Source organism: Hydra viridissima, unplaced genomic scaffold (genome assembly GCF_058129835.1).
Source record: "Hydra viridissima isolate aposymbiotic clone 2 unplaced genomic scaffold, HvirCarnegie_v1 scaffold_5, whole genome shotgun sequence".
In the NCBI taxonomy this organism is placed as follows: domain Eukaryota; kingdom Metazoa; phylum Cnidaria; class Hydrozoa; order Anthoathecata; family Hydridae; genus Hydra; species Hydra viridissima.
Window position 1 is genome coordinate 12,895,568 of NW_028324304.1, and position 17,561 is coordinate 12,913,128.

Consider the following 17,561-nt stretch of genomic DNA (forward strand, 5'->3'; position numbering starts at 1 on the left):
GAAACTGCAAAAAAAGCAATCCTGTTCCCAAAACCTCCCAAAGTGTTGAAGCTGATAAATTAGCACGTTTTAAAGTAACGAGAAAAAAATCTACAAATTTAAAATCTTTTTTATAAAAATAATTATCAAGGTTTATGAAATAAAAATGCGTCTAATCACAGAGACTCATTTTTTAAAATTAGACATCAAGATCTATTAACTTATTAATGCATTTTACTGTCCGTTCATTGAATGCTGACCTAAATGACGTTCTGGTGTTGTGCTGATTAACTAAAAAGATGTCAATAAAAAGAAAATAAAAAGGTAACTTATTATACTCAGCAGCTTATCCACATTTTTTATAACCTGACCTCAGCCTACTCTGGGGGTATATCTCACAAATGCTCGTTGCTCTCATTCGGTTTCTGATTTTTATGTTAAACAATAAGAAAATAACTTTAGCGTAAATATTTTATTTTTTAACTTAGCTTCAAATACATCTGTAAACATCGCTCTTTTCATTTATCTGAAAAAGCGAAGGTTTAGCCGTTCGATCAGGCTAATGACATATATACGGCACCCTTGATATTCCCTTAATGTCTTTGAAATAACAGTTTTATCAAGAGAAAGAAAATTATTCTGAGTATTTACAGGTCAGAATTTTTTTCTGACGACATTTTTTTCTAATCAGCTGCTTTTAAATCAGCAGAACTGAAGAGCCTCCAGGTTCATTGTTGAAATATACTGAACGAAAATAAAGAATTCTTTATTTTGAAGAAAATGATTGCGTTTTATGCATTTAACTTTTATAAAATTGGAAGTCGAAGAAATTTAATTTCCGATGAGTTTAAAAAACACAAATGTTTTGATGTATTTTATTATAATTTTATATTTTTAAGAATATAAAAAAGAATTTTTAGCAGACATTTCCTTTAGTAAGCTAATCAATAATCAACAATGGGAAAGAATTTCTGATATCCGTTCTACTGATCTATTGTATTAAGTGCCAGAGCAATTGTGTTACTAGAAAAAAGACTCATACTTTGCTGTTAAGTAAATAAACAAGTTACAAAAATACTAAACAAATTTTGATTACTCGACCAGTTTAAACCCATCCATGAGGATGTCATGATCGACAAAAACAAAGTTATATTAAGTTAATCTATATTTGCAACAATTTTTACCCGATAGTCGCATCCTCTTGTTCGTCTCTTGTAAGACATTTAAAACTCAATTATTAAAAAGTTGATCATTGATTTCACTTTGCAATCAATAACCAACTTTTTTAAATAATTGCAAAATTTACCATGTTTTCACTAACATTTCAATGAAGGGGGTTCGAACAGGAAGTATAACAAGGTAGAGGAAGGATAATAAGGCAGAGGAAGGATAATGAGAAAGAGGAATTGTTTAGGATATCATTTACCAAACGCAAGTTTACTTGTAACACTATCCTCCCATAAACATGACCCATATTCCCATTCAAATACTGTTATACTTAATATATATACTACTACTTATACATAAAGTTTGAAACATATATATAAAGCAATGAAAAGTTGTCAGTTATAATTTTTTTTTTATGCTTTCCTCATATGCATTTTATACTTCATATTTTCCTTCATGTTTTATATATACACTAAAACGTTAAGATATATATACTCAATACTTAGTATACATACTAAATACTCACTATATATTTGTATGTACTTAATATTGTGAGAGCGGTCTTTTCGTTAAGTTTTTTATGTTAATTGAAGGGTGTAGTATGTTCTTTGTTAGCGTAAGAGGTGTATTTTAATAGATGGGTTATAGAGGTTAAAAGAGGTATGGGTTCGAGTGTTAAATGGGAGGATTTCGGAGATCTGGTTTGAGATTGAGGGCTTGGGGACGGTTTGGTTAGGAAAGTGCAAGGATTAATTGTTAAAGAGTTAGGGTTGTGTAGTCCCCAGTTCTATTATTCAATGATTCTCAATATAAGTTCAATAATGTATAATAATAGTTAGCACTTTTTTATTCATTACGTTAATAAAGTTACAAATAATATTTTCTTACTCTCCTTGCAGTGTCCTTCAAAACTTCTTATTTATCAAAAAGCTCACCAATCACAACTGATTTCCCGAAAGTTGTCCTTGACTCTAATTTTTGTTGCTTACTTATCATTAATTTACTTGACAGGTAAATGTCAGCGTTGACGTCTTCCCCTCATCGCTGCTTTAAATTTTTTTTTTTTTTCATTACGATTTATCTCCTCATCTTTTATTTACATGACAGGTTAAATAAGTCTCTGTGTTTACGTCTTTTCCTAATCGTTGTTTTTAACTCTCTCTCCTCGAAAAATACATACTTGTTACTCAATATATGTGTCCGTGATTGTGTCTGTGTGTGCACACACACAGTATACATGATGTAAGAAATATTGCCAAATGAAATGTTTGTTAAGTAATGTAAAAAGATTTCTTCATTTTTCATTTATTGTTTTTGATCTTTAGAATTGTTCACGCTCTTGATTCTGTCGGAGCGCATAATTTAAAAAATGGGCTTTTTTTTATGTAAAAAAAATTCTAAAGCACCACTTTTTTTTTGAAAAAAAAAAAAAAAAAAACACAGTTGGTTTATTATTACTACTTTTATTTCTGTTGTTGTTATCATTTTATTTGTTGTCATTCTTTGTTATTTCAGTTAATCAGGCTGAAAAAATTTCATGCAGGATGATTATTTCAATGTGAGCATGAAAATTCTGGTATTTTGAGTTTAGAGAAAGAAAAAACAGGTTAGTTTTCAACCATTACTACTTTTTGTTTTATAGGGTTTTCTTTTGAAAAACAAAAAGTTGCCAAATTATCAAAACATAAAGTTGTAAGTTTTAGAATGAAGTTTTGGGTCGTAATGTTAAACTAATTTTCTTCGCAGTTCTCATAGTTTTAGCTTTCAATGTGCTTGTAAAAACGAAAGAAACTGCCATTAAAAACGTAAAAACTGGACAAATAAAAAAAAAATTAATTTAAGATTTTTTTCAAAATTAATTAAGAACATTTATATCAAAAATTTATCATTTATAACATATAGTTGAGCGGTCATCACATTTGAAGGAATAGTTGTTTTTTTTTAAGGTTCATTTAAGATTTACCGTCGCATCACGAGTGGTTTTACATTTTTATACTTCCTGCGCCCACATAATCATTCAAGATGTCCTCTATGATATTGTATCACAACTTTAAATAAACTTTAGATAGTGTGTCGCAAAAGTTATGGAAAATAAAAAAAAAAAACAACAAAACAATAACTACGTTAATTTTCTTTTAATAGAATATGTAATATTAAGCTACATTTTTACGTTTTCGCATTCTCAGCGTGTGTCACTAAGCTGCAGCAATTACTACTATGGCGCAATTCTGTTGCTTTGGCGTAACTAAATAGGTAAAATGTAAAAACTACTATTTAATTTTTGTTGCAAGCATTTCCTTCTCAGGTGTGTCACTGGTCTGTTAAGAGCGCACCATTAACATTGTAGCCCAGTTTTAAAGCATAAAGGACCTTCGAAATTCTTGTGACAGCCTGCAAACAAAGTATGAAAATAAATGATCACTTATAGTGAATTGATATCAATTTTGATATCGCGCCATTAAAAAAAAGTTATCGAACCACTTAAATATTTAAAAATATTTCTCGAATTTATTTCGAGTTTTTATTTTTAGAATGTCCGATATGAATCGCAAATCGTCTTTTCAATAACCGTTAGAAATCAACCTTAAGAAGAAAAAGTTCTGACAATTTGAATATTTTAATGTGTTGCATTATAGTAGATATTAAAGACAAGAATTTTTTTAAATAAACGGTTAAACAAAATTTGGAAAAAAAAGTTCCGTCGCAAAAAAGCTTTTTTTTCCGTCGCAAATTTTTTTTTTACAAAGGAATTAAAAATTGTCTGTAACTCTGAGCCGAAAATGTGCAGAAACCTATCGAAGCAACTTTATCTATCTATAGCAATCCTTACATAAAGAAGAGTTATACAGACAGATATCGAGTTATATCATATTTGAAGCATGGCATTAGTAATATTGTATTGAAAGTATGGCTTGAAACATACCAAATATCTACTATAGTACTTTTGAATTGCAAATTTATTTTGTAAATTTTTTAGGCCAATTTAAAATCTTATGGTTGGAGGTGTTAAATGTGCAATCTTTAACACCTCCAACCAAAAGATTTTAAATTGGCCTAAAAAATTTACAAAATAAATTTGTAAGTTTAATCTTTACTAAAAGTCCAACTAACCTTTTAATAGCTAAATGTGTCTTAGGGTTTAAGTAAAAAAAAGTTCAAAGTCATATAGTGATTTTTTATTGTGAAACATCTTAGAAATAAAGCCCAGTTTATAACTCACAAAATTTTTAACAAGTTTTAAGAGAATTTTACTCTTGAATTAATTTTGGTTTCTGTTCATCTTTTTTTGTCTTTATTTTTATCCTTACCTTTTTGTTTGAAGTCTATTACTATAGTTTGTCTTTCGTCTTTTTGATATGAAATCGGGTTTTCAGCTTTACCTCAAATTGCAATGAGTTCTGGTAAAAAAAATTTTGTTGTTTAAATCGGCGGCAAAGAATTTTACAAAGATTTTTTTTTAATATACGCGTAGAATAAATAAATAAATGAAAAGAGAATGAAAATATAAATCAAAACTTTGTTAAAAAAATTTATTAACACCTAAATCTAAATTTCAAAAAATTGAAAAATAAGTTTGAATAAAAAAAACTGAAGTTTAAATAAAAATTAGGTTTTATTCAAAAACGAAAAAAAGAAAAAATGATAAAACGAAAAAAATTGAAATTTGACACGGGGATGATTACGATAGGCTTCGTAAATCAAAGCAAAGCAAAAAAAAAAAAAATGAATTTCTGTGCGAAGGTAAATGGAGTTCTTTTTTCCTAAAATTATAAACTGATGGATTTGGTTGTGCGGACCGAAACTTTTTTATTATAAATTATTAATTGACCTTTTTATTTATTATTTCTATTACTTTTGAAAAGTTCATCATTTTTTCATGATGATTCCGAACTCAGGGTCGTTTTTAATGAAAATCTCATCAACGGGGTTCAGGATCTTTTAAAAAGAATCTTCAAAATAATAATTCGTCATAAAATAAATGAAGAACTTCACGTGAACAAGTAAGTGGAAAAAATACAGCTTATTATTATAATAAAGTAAAATATATAATTAAGAAATTATAAAGTATAAATGTGTGTAGTTTATAAATTGTGCGCATAATCCTCCCCTTTATTAACGCATTTAAAATCGCAATGTGGATGAACTTTTAATAATTTCAATTAAGTCTAGCAAAGGAATCTTTATTAAAGTTTAGCAAAGGAATATCCATGTTGAGGGAAATAGAGTAAAGATCGTAGCTATGATATCCATGTTGAGTGAAATAGAGTAAAGAACGTAGCTATGGGTTCCATGTTTACTTTCAGGCCCAGTTTATTGTAGCAGTACTTTTTTATTATTTTGCGTCTAAAATACTTAATTGCAGACACCGCCTTTTTAAAGATATTTTCAGACTTGAAATTTTTAACTTTGGGTACTTTTTATATAGTATATTTAAACTAACATTTGCTATTGATAAACATAAATTTTTTGGTAAAGCTAAGAAATAAAATTAACCGACCAAAAACAACGACGGATAAAAAAAATAGTAACAAGCTTTACAAAATTTTCTAAAAGTAAAAAATCTTTCAGTTTGCTATGAGAGAAGCTGGTTGTTGTGTACTAGTGTGTAGAGGGTTAGGAGCTGAAGACCATTGAATAAAGGTTAGTTGAGATGGTAGAATCCCAAGAATAAACATTTGCAACTAGGTTCAGGAAATAATTAACACTTGTCTATATTATTGTTCAATATAAAAAAACTTGCTAAATTAGTAGTTAGTTAGCAGTTACCGCTGCAAAAAAAAAATTTAACTTAAAAATAAATTCAAAAGAGGCAAAACTTAATTTAATGACAGTCAAGTCGGAAGTTCCGCTGACTCGTTATCTTAAAAATACCAAACTTTAAGTAAATACTTAAAGCTGATGTAATTAGGTAAAAAAAAATTTTTTTTCTTTTTTTAAGTCTATTAAAAACTAATAACAGTTGACATTAGAGGTGACTTTTTTTGCTATTACAGAATGAGCCAGAATTCAAATGTGGACCGCGGGTATGTTTTACAACATTCAAAAATAAAAAGTATATATTCTAAATATACATAATTTCAGCTTACAAAACAAATATTACCACAAAAAGAAATATGCCTGTTTCCCAAATTATTTTCCGCTGTCAGGAAATAATGTATGCGGACATTGTGTGTATGCGTACGTACACGTACGATATGCGGGTATTTATATTTACATATTGATGTAAATATAACATGAGGGCCTTTCTAAACTCAAATGGTGAAATATTATTGTAAGGCCACAACTCTCTTTACTGCCGCGCGATTGCTACAAATAGGAATAATCTATGTTACTAGCAGTATGTTACTACGTGACAGTAATATAACTACTGAATTAAATTTAAAAATAAATTTGTACATATAAAACACAAATCACGGATAAAGTACATAAAATTTAAAATATATAAAGCATAGAAAATATAGATTATGTATTTAAAAGAATTTAAAGATCTTCGGAATAATACTCTTCACAACTAAATTTCATTTAACACTAAAAATATGTATTTTATAGTATATTATATTGATAAATTATTAACATATTTTTAACATATCATTGATATATTAATAATATATATCATAATAAAGCAAAATAACGAAAGCATAAAAATATAAATTTTATACGGAGCACTTTGAAACTTTTTAAAATTAATTTGATTTTTCATTTAGAAATTCGTCCTTAGGTTAGGAAAAAATTTTTAGTGCATTTGTTTTTGTTTTTGAGTTTTAAGTAAGTAAAAATAAAGTACCATAAAAGTAAGTTCAGTGGATTGGTATATTTTTTTCGTGTTGTTACTCAACGATATTGACTGCAAATAAGTTGTCTTTTAACAAGTGAACTACAGAACAAAACCTTTGTACTTTCACTAATTAAAAAAGAACATGGGAAAACAGTTTTTTCCAGCTAGTGTAGTGTAGGCCTAAGGGTTCTGTATTTAAAATCTCACTTGAATTGGTAAAATCTAAATAATCAAATTCTTCTGATATAAAATTTGGTTTACTTTTTTAACGGACAATTTTTCTTTCAGAGGAAGCAACCAAACCACATGAACTATTTATTAAAAGTTTCCGTGATCAATATTTTCTTAGAAAAATTTTGAAATTGTTCACAAAAAGTATTTTTTGGCGAAGGACTTTTCCGTGTCACATGGCCTTAAGTTATAGCGGAAGCGACGAATAATTAAAATGAAGACTGAGTTTTTCCCAACAAAAGTTAGAAAAGTTGTTATATAAAAAAAAAAAAACAAACTGAAGATCATGTTCTCATCCTGCTGATAGAGTTTTTTTAAAAACGGTTACCTCGAGATAGCAGTAATTTAACTTTCGTTTTCTTTGGAACGTTTTTCATTGAGGAAAACGAAAGTATTGAAAATAATGTTCAACTTTATTTTAAAAAATGGTTTCCAACAATCGTACAGTAAACGTAGCACAGGATTTCCAGTATACTAAGCGAACTGTTCAAAAATAAATTCTTTTATTCTAATTGAAAAATTTTGTTCTGGTATGTCGGATGTTTTTTGTATTGGATACTGTATATTTTAAGTTTTTAAAATCTTAGTTCAATTTTTTTGGGGAAAGTTTTCTATCCACTAAAATCTATGGCTTCAGTTTGAGAAGTTCAAAAAAAAGCATCTGAGAAGTTCAAAAAAAAAGCATCTGAGAAGTTCAAAAAAAAAGCATCTGAGAAGTTCAAAAAAAAAGCATCTGAGAAGTTCAAAAAAAAAACATCTGAGTACAAAAAGGTAAGCTCAAGAAAACATTTTTGAAACTGTCAGGGGGTAATGTTAACTTAATAATGCTTAGTATACTTTGTAAATTTATATTTTTTCTCAATCAAATAAGAAACTTGTGTCTCACTCAGGAAAATAAGAAACTTGCTTCTTCCTTCAAAAGTTTACTTCAAAAGATATGTGAAATAATTTCTTTAAAGATAAGAAAAAGATTAAAAAAACAGAAATATGTTTTAATCAAATTGCTACCATCGCATGTCTAATTACGCTTTTCTAAAATAATTATAAATATATAAATAAAACACCAAAGCTTATGAGTAAAATTAAAGTAAATCAATTAAAAATCTATCAGAATGATCCTATGCAGATATCTTTATCACATTATCAATACTTGAGGCTTTGTTTGAAGCGACCTAAACCCGGCAAAAATGAACTAGCCACCAATTTTTATAAAACAAACGTTGGTATTATTAAATTTAATGATTATCATTGTTGTTGAAAATCTGGAGATTATTAATGAAGCATTTTTCTTTTATTTGAAAATCCTTTCGCTTAAAAATTCATATCTCTTAAACTTTATCAATAACTTTTAACCTGTTTAAAAACTGTTTTATGCGACTTGTCAGTCTGCAAAGCTATTTTGCAGCAAAAGCCAATAATTTAACTAAGTAAAACGCATGGATCATGACATTGATTCAATTGCAGTGTTCAAGCTGAATGTAACGGAAAAACAAAAGAGCTTAGATATCCAATCAAAAATTCAAAAGGCAATTAAATCAATATCACGCAGACCGGAATCGGTATCGCATATTTGTGTATTAGCTATTATTCTGATGAGTGATAATCATGTATGAAGGTTATGAAATTGCTTGAATGTTCATAGGAATTTAAATACGTTCATGTGTGGTGAAAGTGTGGAGATTCAGCATGGTATTGTTGGGTGATGCGCCCTTATCAAAAAAACTGGTTTAATGAAGGTTGTCTTTTCATTTTACGCTTGTAAATCTCTTATAGAAATATCGCAAGACAAGCGAACTGATCCAAAAAACGCTTCTTCAAAATTTGAAATTTTTTTCGTTTCAAGGCTCGCAAAAGTTTACCCTTGTTTATTTTTTAAAATGTTTTAAAAGTACGTTTATGGAATGCAAATCCTTTTATAATATATACCATGCCCGTTTCTTCACCCTACATTTGATTCTTTATTTTTCTGTTATATGGTCAAGTTTAATTCATCTTTCTGAAAAAGATGGAATATTTTTTATTTCAGTTCTACTCTTAGAAGCTTTTTTTTCTCAAACTTAGATTTTCAGGTAGTTAAATAAATGAAAAAAAAAAAAAAAGAAGAAGAAAATTGAGAAAAAAAAAAAAACAACTAAAAATACTACACCGAAAAACAAAAAAAAAGAGGAAAATAAAAATGGGGAATTTTTTTTTGATTATAAATTATTTAAGATCAGAGAGATTTTATAAAGAAAAATTAAAAAAAACATTTGTATATATTTTTTTCTTTTTCTATAAGACAAAGGCAATTTACATAAAGACATTAGAGGTATTAGCATAGGATTACAGAGGTTGCTAATGTTATTGAAGGGAGCATAGCTGCAGACAGCAAACAAAAGCATAAAAACCCTGGTAATGGGGTTGCATAGTGAGTACTATTAATTTTGTTCTTTTATATATTTTAGTATTTAATAGAAGATGAATGGTTCGCAAACTGACCATGCAATTAGTGTTGCATCAAGTAACTCGATCGCTATACTGGACTCATTTTTGTTTCTAACAATATCAATAGTTGCAACTTTTGGTAATATCGTCGTGTTTATTTGTTATTACAAGTTTCACTCTCTGCGAACTGTTACAAATGTGTTCATGCTGTCTTTATCGGCAAGCGATCTTCTTGTGGCATTGTTCTCGATACCACTTTCATTTTCATTTTTTGTGTTTAACAAAGTAGACAAAAAGTTGTATTATGTCGGTGATATGACACCAAGCATACTTTCAATATACTCATTAGCATTAGTTGCTGTTGACAGAGCTCTGGCAATCACAAAGCCTTACTTTCACCAAGAGAAAGTAACCAGAAAATCTGCTTGGATTTCAGTTTGTATCACTTGGACAGTAATGTTTTGCTATACTCTCATTGGAATGGCCTATAATGACCCCAATGGTAAATCAGCTAAAAGATTTACAATCTCTGTTGCATTTATATCGTATGGTTTTCCTGTAGCAGTCATGATTTTATCATATACAGTAATGGGATTTATAGCTAAAAAACACGCTAAAGAATTAAATACACTTGAGCGAACGATGACTAGATTCCGGAGTGATCAAGACAACCTCATAGCAGGTAATTCACCAAATCTCAGCAAGGATAAAAGATTAGATGGTTCAAAAACAGAAATTACAAAAGATTTCCACGATATCAAAAACAGCCCCAACTTGTCATCTGGCAAAGCTCATATAACAAGCAACACTTTGAGCAAGACACGCCATTTAAAACGAGAGTTGAAAGCGGCATTGACTTTATCAATGATACTCAGTAGTTTTATAATAAGTTGGACGCCATTTATGTCATTAAACATAGCACATTTCGATAACAGAAAAGTGAGCGATAAATTAATAAAGTACTTTAAAATACTTCACTATGCCAACTCTGCATTGAATCCCATTTTGTACGTTGTTTTAAATCAAAGATGGCGCAAAGCTTTTAAAAAAACGCTATGCACCTGTAAAGATGGAAGTATATTTCGTTCCAAATCTAGTTTTAGCAAATCTGGAACGTCTTATCTAAAGCGGAGCAGTGATTGGTGAGCTTATTATGAACGGTTTAACAAAAAGACGAGTATTTTTGGAAAAACTAAAAACTTAGATTTTTATATTTACGTCATAATCAGAAGTATATCATCTGTACAAAAGGTGTTTCCTGTTTTCTTTAGTATATATATATATATATATATATATATATATATATATATATATATATATATATATATATATATATATATATATATATATATATATATATATATATATACATGTTTATACGCATATCTGTGTTGTCATAATTTTATTAAATAAGAAAACTGTAATAAATTAAAAGTAAATTAAAGTTTTAATGAAAAGGTTTTTCAGCAATTTCTACGAATAAATTGGGTAACAAAAAGAAACAAAAATAATAATTTGTATTTACAAAATAAGCAAACACCTGTTGTAGAAGGGTGATAATTAAGGTAGATCGGTACAAAAGGTTTGTTTTTTTTTTCTATGGAAATAAAACTTTAGCTACTAATAATTACCTTCTAAACTAGTAAAATCATATCTCAATCTTTCGTTATTCATTTTTTGTATCATCTTTCTGGATTGCATCTAAGCTTGTAGATTATATGAATTTAATGCAGAAGATTGAAGTCTGATTCGTTGAAAAATCTCGGTTTGTAAAGGTTTTAACTGCAGTTTGTTGACAACAAATTACATTTTGTTGTGTGTAAGGTATTCTGAAGTACCAGCAGTATTTAAAGGTCATTAGTGGGTAAATGTTATAGGTTTTTAAGTCGGCTGTGCAACGCGTCACTGATGTCGTGTTACAAATTTATAGCGTTTAATAACACCATGCTTAAACTATGAATTATATCAACTGTACCTAGTCTCATTCGGTGTATGAAAAATTTTATTTTGGTAATTTTAAATTTTATCATTTTATCCGAGCCAATCAAATATTGATGTTAAATTGACGTCTTCTAGAGGATTCGATAAATTTATGCAGCTCGACAAATTTATGCTATTGTGTCGAGTGCCACGTCTTAACTTAGTTTTATTATACGACCATAAGTTTGATTGAAAGAGACATTATCCGACGTCGTCTATGATTCTGAAGTGTTCTAGATAATAGTTATCTTATCTTATTAATGTAGGTTGACTCGCTTTTATTAAACTAAATATAACATTCACATCATTAAGTAGTTCCAACTTAAGTACGAAGTAATTATTTTTTTATTTTTCTATTTTAAAGAAACGTTTTCGTTTTATTTAATAAAACTATATTTTAAACTTTTATCAAATGTTTTATGTTTTAAAAAATTTATAGAGATTGGTTGTAAAAGACTATTATATTATATTACATATTTTATTTTAAATAATGTATTCAAAATGTGCGATAAGATTCTTTTTATCTACTTTAAGATCAAACTTTTAAATTTATTCTTTTATCTTTCGGCTTTTAATTCAGGTTTTTATCTAGCGTAATACTTCTTCGTGTTTTACAAAAAAAACTTTGAGTGCTCAAATTCTCTATAAAAAGTTTTTTTAAAGACGGTAAAAAGCAGTTTTATTAGTAACAGCTATTAAAAACAATTAGTTAAAATAATTATCTCAGTTTAGTAAAATAATTCATTTTTGGTTTTGTTTATACATTTTATTTTGTGATAAAATTCTGTATTAAGCTTAATTGTTACCAATTATTTTCACCGTCATCATCTTCATCATCTTTTTTGAAGAATAAATAATTTACTCGTGTATTTTGCATTTTTGTTTTCGTTTAAAGATAAAAAAAATCGTTCTATTTCCTACTGCTTAAAATATTAATTGAGTCCGTCGACACATCTTCATCTTCAGACACCTTCAGTTTTTAACGAGCAGCATGACAATAAAAATGTTTACATTCATACAACCACCTCTCTTACTAAAGACTCCAATCCCACAAAACTACGCATGTTGGGAATATATAGAATACTGTTTTAATGAAGGTCGTAGATTTTTTATGGAGACAGATGGCTTTAGAATTCTTCATTGCTTAGACACGTATCCTGGTTTATTATTTTTATCATTCTGAGGTGATCGTGTCTTTATAATATTAGGTTGTTACCCTATTTTCGCATGATGTTTCGTAAAAATTTGAATATGAAAACTGTTTTTGATAATATTCCTTGAAGGATTTTTATCATTGCTTATTGTGGATCAACCTCAGGCAATCCTATTTACTTAACATTTACAAGAGGGATTTTGTCACAAGAAGGTGACCACAGAAAAACTGAGAAGCTTTTTAAACTGAGAAACTTTTAAGAACACTTTTTTCCACTTCATCATTGTGGTTATTATATTTATTAAATAACAATAACGGACTGGTCATTAAAAGGTTAATATTTCTATGCAGTTATTACTAAATCCTTTGGCATACATTGCAGGGAACTTCTGATGATGTTCAAATACGAGGAAGGTTAATAACAAAAATGGCGTTGTTAAACGTTGAAGATTTTTGAGATAAAAAAACATTTCTGAGGCAAAAAAAGTTCAAATTTCAAGTGAAGATCAGGGCGACCTTTAAGCGCACACTTAAAAACAATCATTAAAATTATAGCTATAAATTAGCAAATTCACCGGTAAAAAAAATAAAATTGCTTCAAAATATAGCTCACTTTTTGGCTTTGTTTCTAAATTGCAAAATAAGAAATATTAATATCAGTATATACATAATATTAATATCAGCATTTATGTAAATACATATTTATCTTTAGAATCTTTAATGAATTAAAAAGAAAAGAGTTTATAATTAATTAATAGTTTTATTATGTTTGCAATTATAATTTATTTATAAGTGAGGAATGTCGTTAAATATAGCACGTTGGTTTTCTTGTTTAAATAACGTTTAAACTATGTCGTATGAATAGCTGAATAAGTTGCTCCCGAGTGTCTGTTTTCTCGTTGTGCGGTTATTTTGCATTTTTTATATCGCTATTGACCAATCAAATGAAAATCTTTCGTCAGTGAAATGCAAGGTTAAAGCTTTAAATGTTTAAAATTTTAAAGAACTTAAAAATTTGAATCAACGGGTTGAAAGATATATAATAAGATATATAATAAGATATATAATACCAACCTAGAGACTTTACGCATGTTACATCAAATTTTCATGGTGAGTATCTTATTTATATTGCCCACAGCATGCCATACGCATTAGCGATGTCACTTTAGCGCAATAGGTTTTCAAAAGTAGTTCAAAAAGGTGTACACATAGATAAAACGCAAAACGAAATATTTTTCCTATGTTTAAGTTACATGTGCAAGCAAAAGAAAGCGTCATACTTCGATGTTTCTTTTGTTTGAGCATCGAACATCTGTTACATACATTTCTTTTTTTTTAACCAAAAAACACTAATGGGCAGGTAGGAAAAAATATATTTAACACAACTTAAAAAAAAGTTTAAACTTTTTGAAAGTTCATGACAAAAACTGAGCTTCAACATTACTTTAGTACGAGATTTTTAAAAATGAGATTTCTAGAAAATCTTTGATGCAATCTATTGCTAAAGAAGTAGATTGCACCAAAGACCTTATTAACATTTTGACAATTAACTAACTAATTTGACTTGATGAGATTCCAAGCGAGAGCTTTTGAGGATATTATATCCGTTATACGCTTTTAAGAAGAAGATGATCAATTCACCTGATGAAGAAGTTTCGTAGAACAAAGATAACAAATCAAATTTGTCAACAACAGTAAGCACAAGATTAACAACAACAGTAAGCACAAGATTATCAAAGTCGATGCTTAGCGTCCAGACACCAAATTCGGGACAATCAGACATTAGATACCACAACGTCTAAATAAAAAAAAAAAATTAAGTATTCTAAGCTTTTTAAACATTTTTTTTTTTACAAGAAAAATCAGAAACTTTGATGTGACAAAGTAAAAAAACTTGCTAAAACTCAGCTGCTTCTTGTTACTCTAAACGTAGAATATAAAAATAACAGTTATGAATAATTCTTATTTATTTAGATTTACAGGGTTGCTACATTTAGCACAATTAAAAAAAAAACTTTCTTTTTCTCTCTAGCGACCTTTTTTCGCAATAAGAAGTTAAAAATAAATCTTAAAGTCTTTTTTGGTGAATAATTGATCTGTTGGATATTGAAGTGTTCAGGTTAAGTTTTCATTTAAAAGGTTTTTAACAACACACATTTACCTAAATTCAATTATATCTGGAATTTTCTGAGAAAATATTTTTAACTTTTTTCAAATTTTTTTTTTTTTTTTCTACTTTACTATTTAAATTCATTTTATTCATTTAAATATCAGAACTTGCTCTTGAACATTTCTATATATAATATATTATAAATATTCTGCTAATCTGACAACCATTTTATTATTTTTAACTTTCAATTTTTACTTTAGCATTCATTAAGATGAATACCTCTCAGCAAAACGACAGTCACGTTGCCTTTCCAACAAATATCTCCGTGGTTGTTATGGATTCATTTCTGTTCCTCACAATATCAGTAGTGGCAACTTTTGGCAGCATCGTGGTGTTCATCTGTTACAAGAGGTTTCACTCTCTAAGAACAGTAACAAACGTCTTCATTTTATCCCTGTCGGCCAGCGATCTTCTTGTAGCATTATTCTCGATACCGCTATCTTTTTCCCTTTTTGTTTTTCATAAGTACGATAAAAGCATTTATTATGTCGGTGATATGACACCAAGCATACTGTCAATATATTCATTGGCATTAGTTGCCGTCGACAGAGCTTTAGCTATCACAAAGCCATATTTTCACCAAGAAAAGGTAACCAGAAAATCTGCGTGGATTTTGGTTGGCATAACTTGGGTGGTAATGTTGTGCTACTCACTCATTGGAATGACGTCCGACAAAAAAAGTTTTACCATCTCTGCAGTGTTGGTAGCGTACGTAATCCCTGTAGTGATCATGGTTTTATCATACACAGTTATGGGGTTTGTCGCAAAAAGACACGCAAAAGAATTAAACGAATTAGATAAAACAATGACTAGATTTCAAACTGATCAACCAACCTTATTAAACGAAACGCAAAGAAATTTTAACGGAAATAGATTAGTGAAGGAGATAGCTGCCTACGATGATAACATATCCATAAACAGTCCTAACTTTTCAAAAGAAAATCCAAGTTTAGTTAACGGTACATTAAACAAGGCACGTCATTTAAAGCGACAGTTGAAAGCCGCATTAACTTTATCAATGATACTCAGCTGTTTTATAATAACATGGACGCCATTTATGTCATTAAACATCGCACACTTTGGTAATAAAAAAGTGAGCGGAGTGTTAATAAAATACTTTAAAATACTTCACTATGCCAACTCTGCATTGAATCCTATTTTGTACGTTGTTTTAAATCAAAGATGGCGCAAAGCTTTTAAAAAAGTACTATGTTTCTGCAAAGTTGGAGCTTCTTTTCAGCATAAACAGACAAGATCAGGATCCAGATCATCTTATACAAAACCAAGCATCGGTTGGTGATTTATACACCTCGATGTTGTTTTCATGGATTAGGGATCATTTGTATCGTACCAAATTCTTTCTCTTATTTTACGCTTAAAATTTTCTAGGATTTTAACTTTAAAAAATGAATCATATTATTGTATATTACATATTATTGTATATTATATATTATTGTATATTACATAATTATTTTGCTAGTTTTGTTTAATGCTATTTTCTTATTCTTTTGTAATTTGCTTAGAAAGAGAGTAATTATAGTTGTTAGTGTCCATTTTTTCATTAAAAGCCATTAAATAAAAGTCCTTGTTTTGTGTCTTTTTTGTTTCTGATTTCGGTTTGTATGGTACTATGAAATTAAAAAAGGAAAGAATAAATGATAAATAGCAACAAGATTAAGATGGTAGCACATTTACTACAAAATTGCACAAGTATTTTGTTATGTTCTTCTTAAACAATTAGACAAATATTTTAATCAGTTTGCTACAACAACGGAACAGCATATAAAATAATACTGGCAATCACCTATTGATTGCACAAAGTCCACCAGTTGATAACTTCAAGGTCGTCGATTCAGAATTCAAATTTTAATGAAAGTATTTGAGCCTGTTTATAAAATTTTTGTTTTGATCTTTTTCAATGTTTACAGTTTCCATGTAATTCATTTGTGTCTTGTTTTCCATCAAATTTCATTTGCTGCAACTTTTTTTCCTATTTTATGTTTTAAGCTCGTCATAAATCTGAAAATAAATGGTTACATCATCCGTTGGTGTATAAACATGTCAGAAGATTTCTAAAGATGCTCTATACGAGGCTCTATATTCAGTAAAAATATCTGAGATAACTGATCATAAAAATGAAGCATTTCATGCAACAAAAACCACTAAATCACTATTTTAGGACAACACAAAATCACATTTGATAATTGACAAACAAAATGTTTTAATGGAATTTTTTTACATAACTCTAAATTGATGAAATTTCTAAAATATCAAAAAAAAAGTTCTTTTTTAATCCATTTCAAAAGAAAAAGAATTGGATGTGAGCACTCCAATCTTTAAGTTGCAACGGGAAAAACTGATTACAACTTTTATTTCAATTGTTCAGCCATTTTGATTTTTTTCAGCCATTTTGATTATTTTCAGCCATTTTGATTTTTTTCAGCCATTTTGATTTTTTTCAGCCACTTTGATTTTAGGTTATAAAAGCAGAATTTATGTTCAAAAAAAAAACTCCTAAAATGTTATAATTTAAAATGTTGTTTGATAAAAGTTGTAATATATGATAAGATGTCTGATCGCATTTTTAAGTCAAAAAAACTTCCTTAAAGGAATAATCCCATCTGCTTGTAATTTAAAAACATTCAAAAATGTAAAAAATGTATTTGTTAAGTTTATCAAAA

The 17,561-nt window shown here is 28.5% G+C and overlaps 2 protein-coding genes and 1 long non-coding RNA gene across 8 annotated transcripts; 2 read left to right on the forward strand and 1 right to left on the reverse strand.

Moving 5' to 3' along the window:
- Nucleotides 1–200: 200 nt before the first annotated feature.
- On the forward strand, nucleotides 201–10,846 carry LOC149888776 (octopamine receptor beta-2R-like). 5 transcript variants are annotated; one of them, XM_090087684.1, is made up of 3 exons: nucleotides 201–303; nucleotides 2,662–2,752; nucleotides 9,598–10,846. In XM_090087684.1, exon 3 carries the CDS (start codon nucleotides 9,611–9,613, stop codon nucleotides 10,721–10,723), a length of 1,113 nt encoding a protein of 370 aa, XP_089943810.1. In that variant the 5' UTR covers nucleotides 201–303; nucleotides 2,662–2,752; nucleotides 9,598–9,610; the 3' UTR covers nucleotides 10,724–10,846. The 5 variants fall into 5 exon arrangements, with proteins under 5 accessions (XP_089943810.1, XP_089943809.1, XP_089943813.1 ...); XM_090087683.1 differs by lacking the exon at nucleotides 201–303 and adding an exon at nucleotides 2,315–2,426; XM_090087687.1 differs by lacking the exons at nucleotides 201–303; nucleotides 2,662–2,752 and adding an exon at nucleotides 5,017–5,147.
- On the reverse strand, nucleotides 3,315–11,715 carry LOC149888777 (uncharacterized). 2 transcript variants are annotated; one of them, XR_016452554.1, is made up of 3 exons: nucleotides 11,209–11,715; nucleotides 4,455–4,544; nucleotides 3,315–3,537 (listed from the first exon to the last, which is right to left on the reverse strand). It is a non-coding gene; the product is annotated as an uncharacterized LOC149888777 (long non-coding RNA). The 2 variants fall into 2 exon arrangements; XR_016452553.1 differs by lacking the exons at nucleotides 3,315–3,537; nucleotides 4,455–4,544 and adding an exon at nucleotides 10,626–10,699.
- Nucleotides 11,716–13,561: 1,846 nt separating this feature from the next.
- On the forward strand, nucleotides 13,562–16,464 carry LOC145188611 (octopamine receptor beta-2R-like). Its single transcript, XM_090087688.1, has 2 exons — nucleotides 13,562–13,820; nucleotides 15,081–16,464. Exon 2 carries the CDS (start codon nucleotides 15,092–15,094, stop codon nucleotides 16,178–16,180), a length of 1,089 nt encoding a protein of 362 aa, XP_089943814.1. The 5' UTR covers nucleotides 13,562–13,820; nucleotides 15,081–15,091; the 3' UTR covers nucleotides 16,181–16,464.
- Nucleotides 16,465–17,561: the final 1,097 nt, after the last annotated feature.

Excerpts from the sequence above, each read along its gene's own strand:
- LOC149888776 (XM_090087684.1), top strand. The coding sequence starts at position 9,611 with ATGAATGGTTCGCAAACTGACCATGCAATTAGTGTTGCATCAAGTAAC.
- LOC145188611 (XM_090087688.1), top strand. The coding sequence starts at position 15,092 with ATGAATACCTCTCAGCAAAACGACAGTCACGTTGCCTTTCCAACAAAT.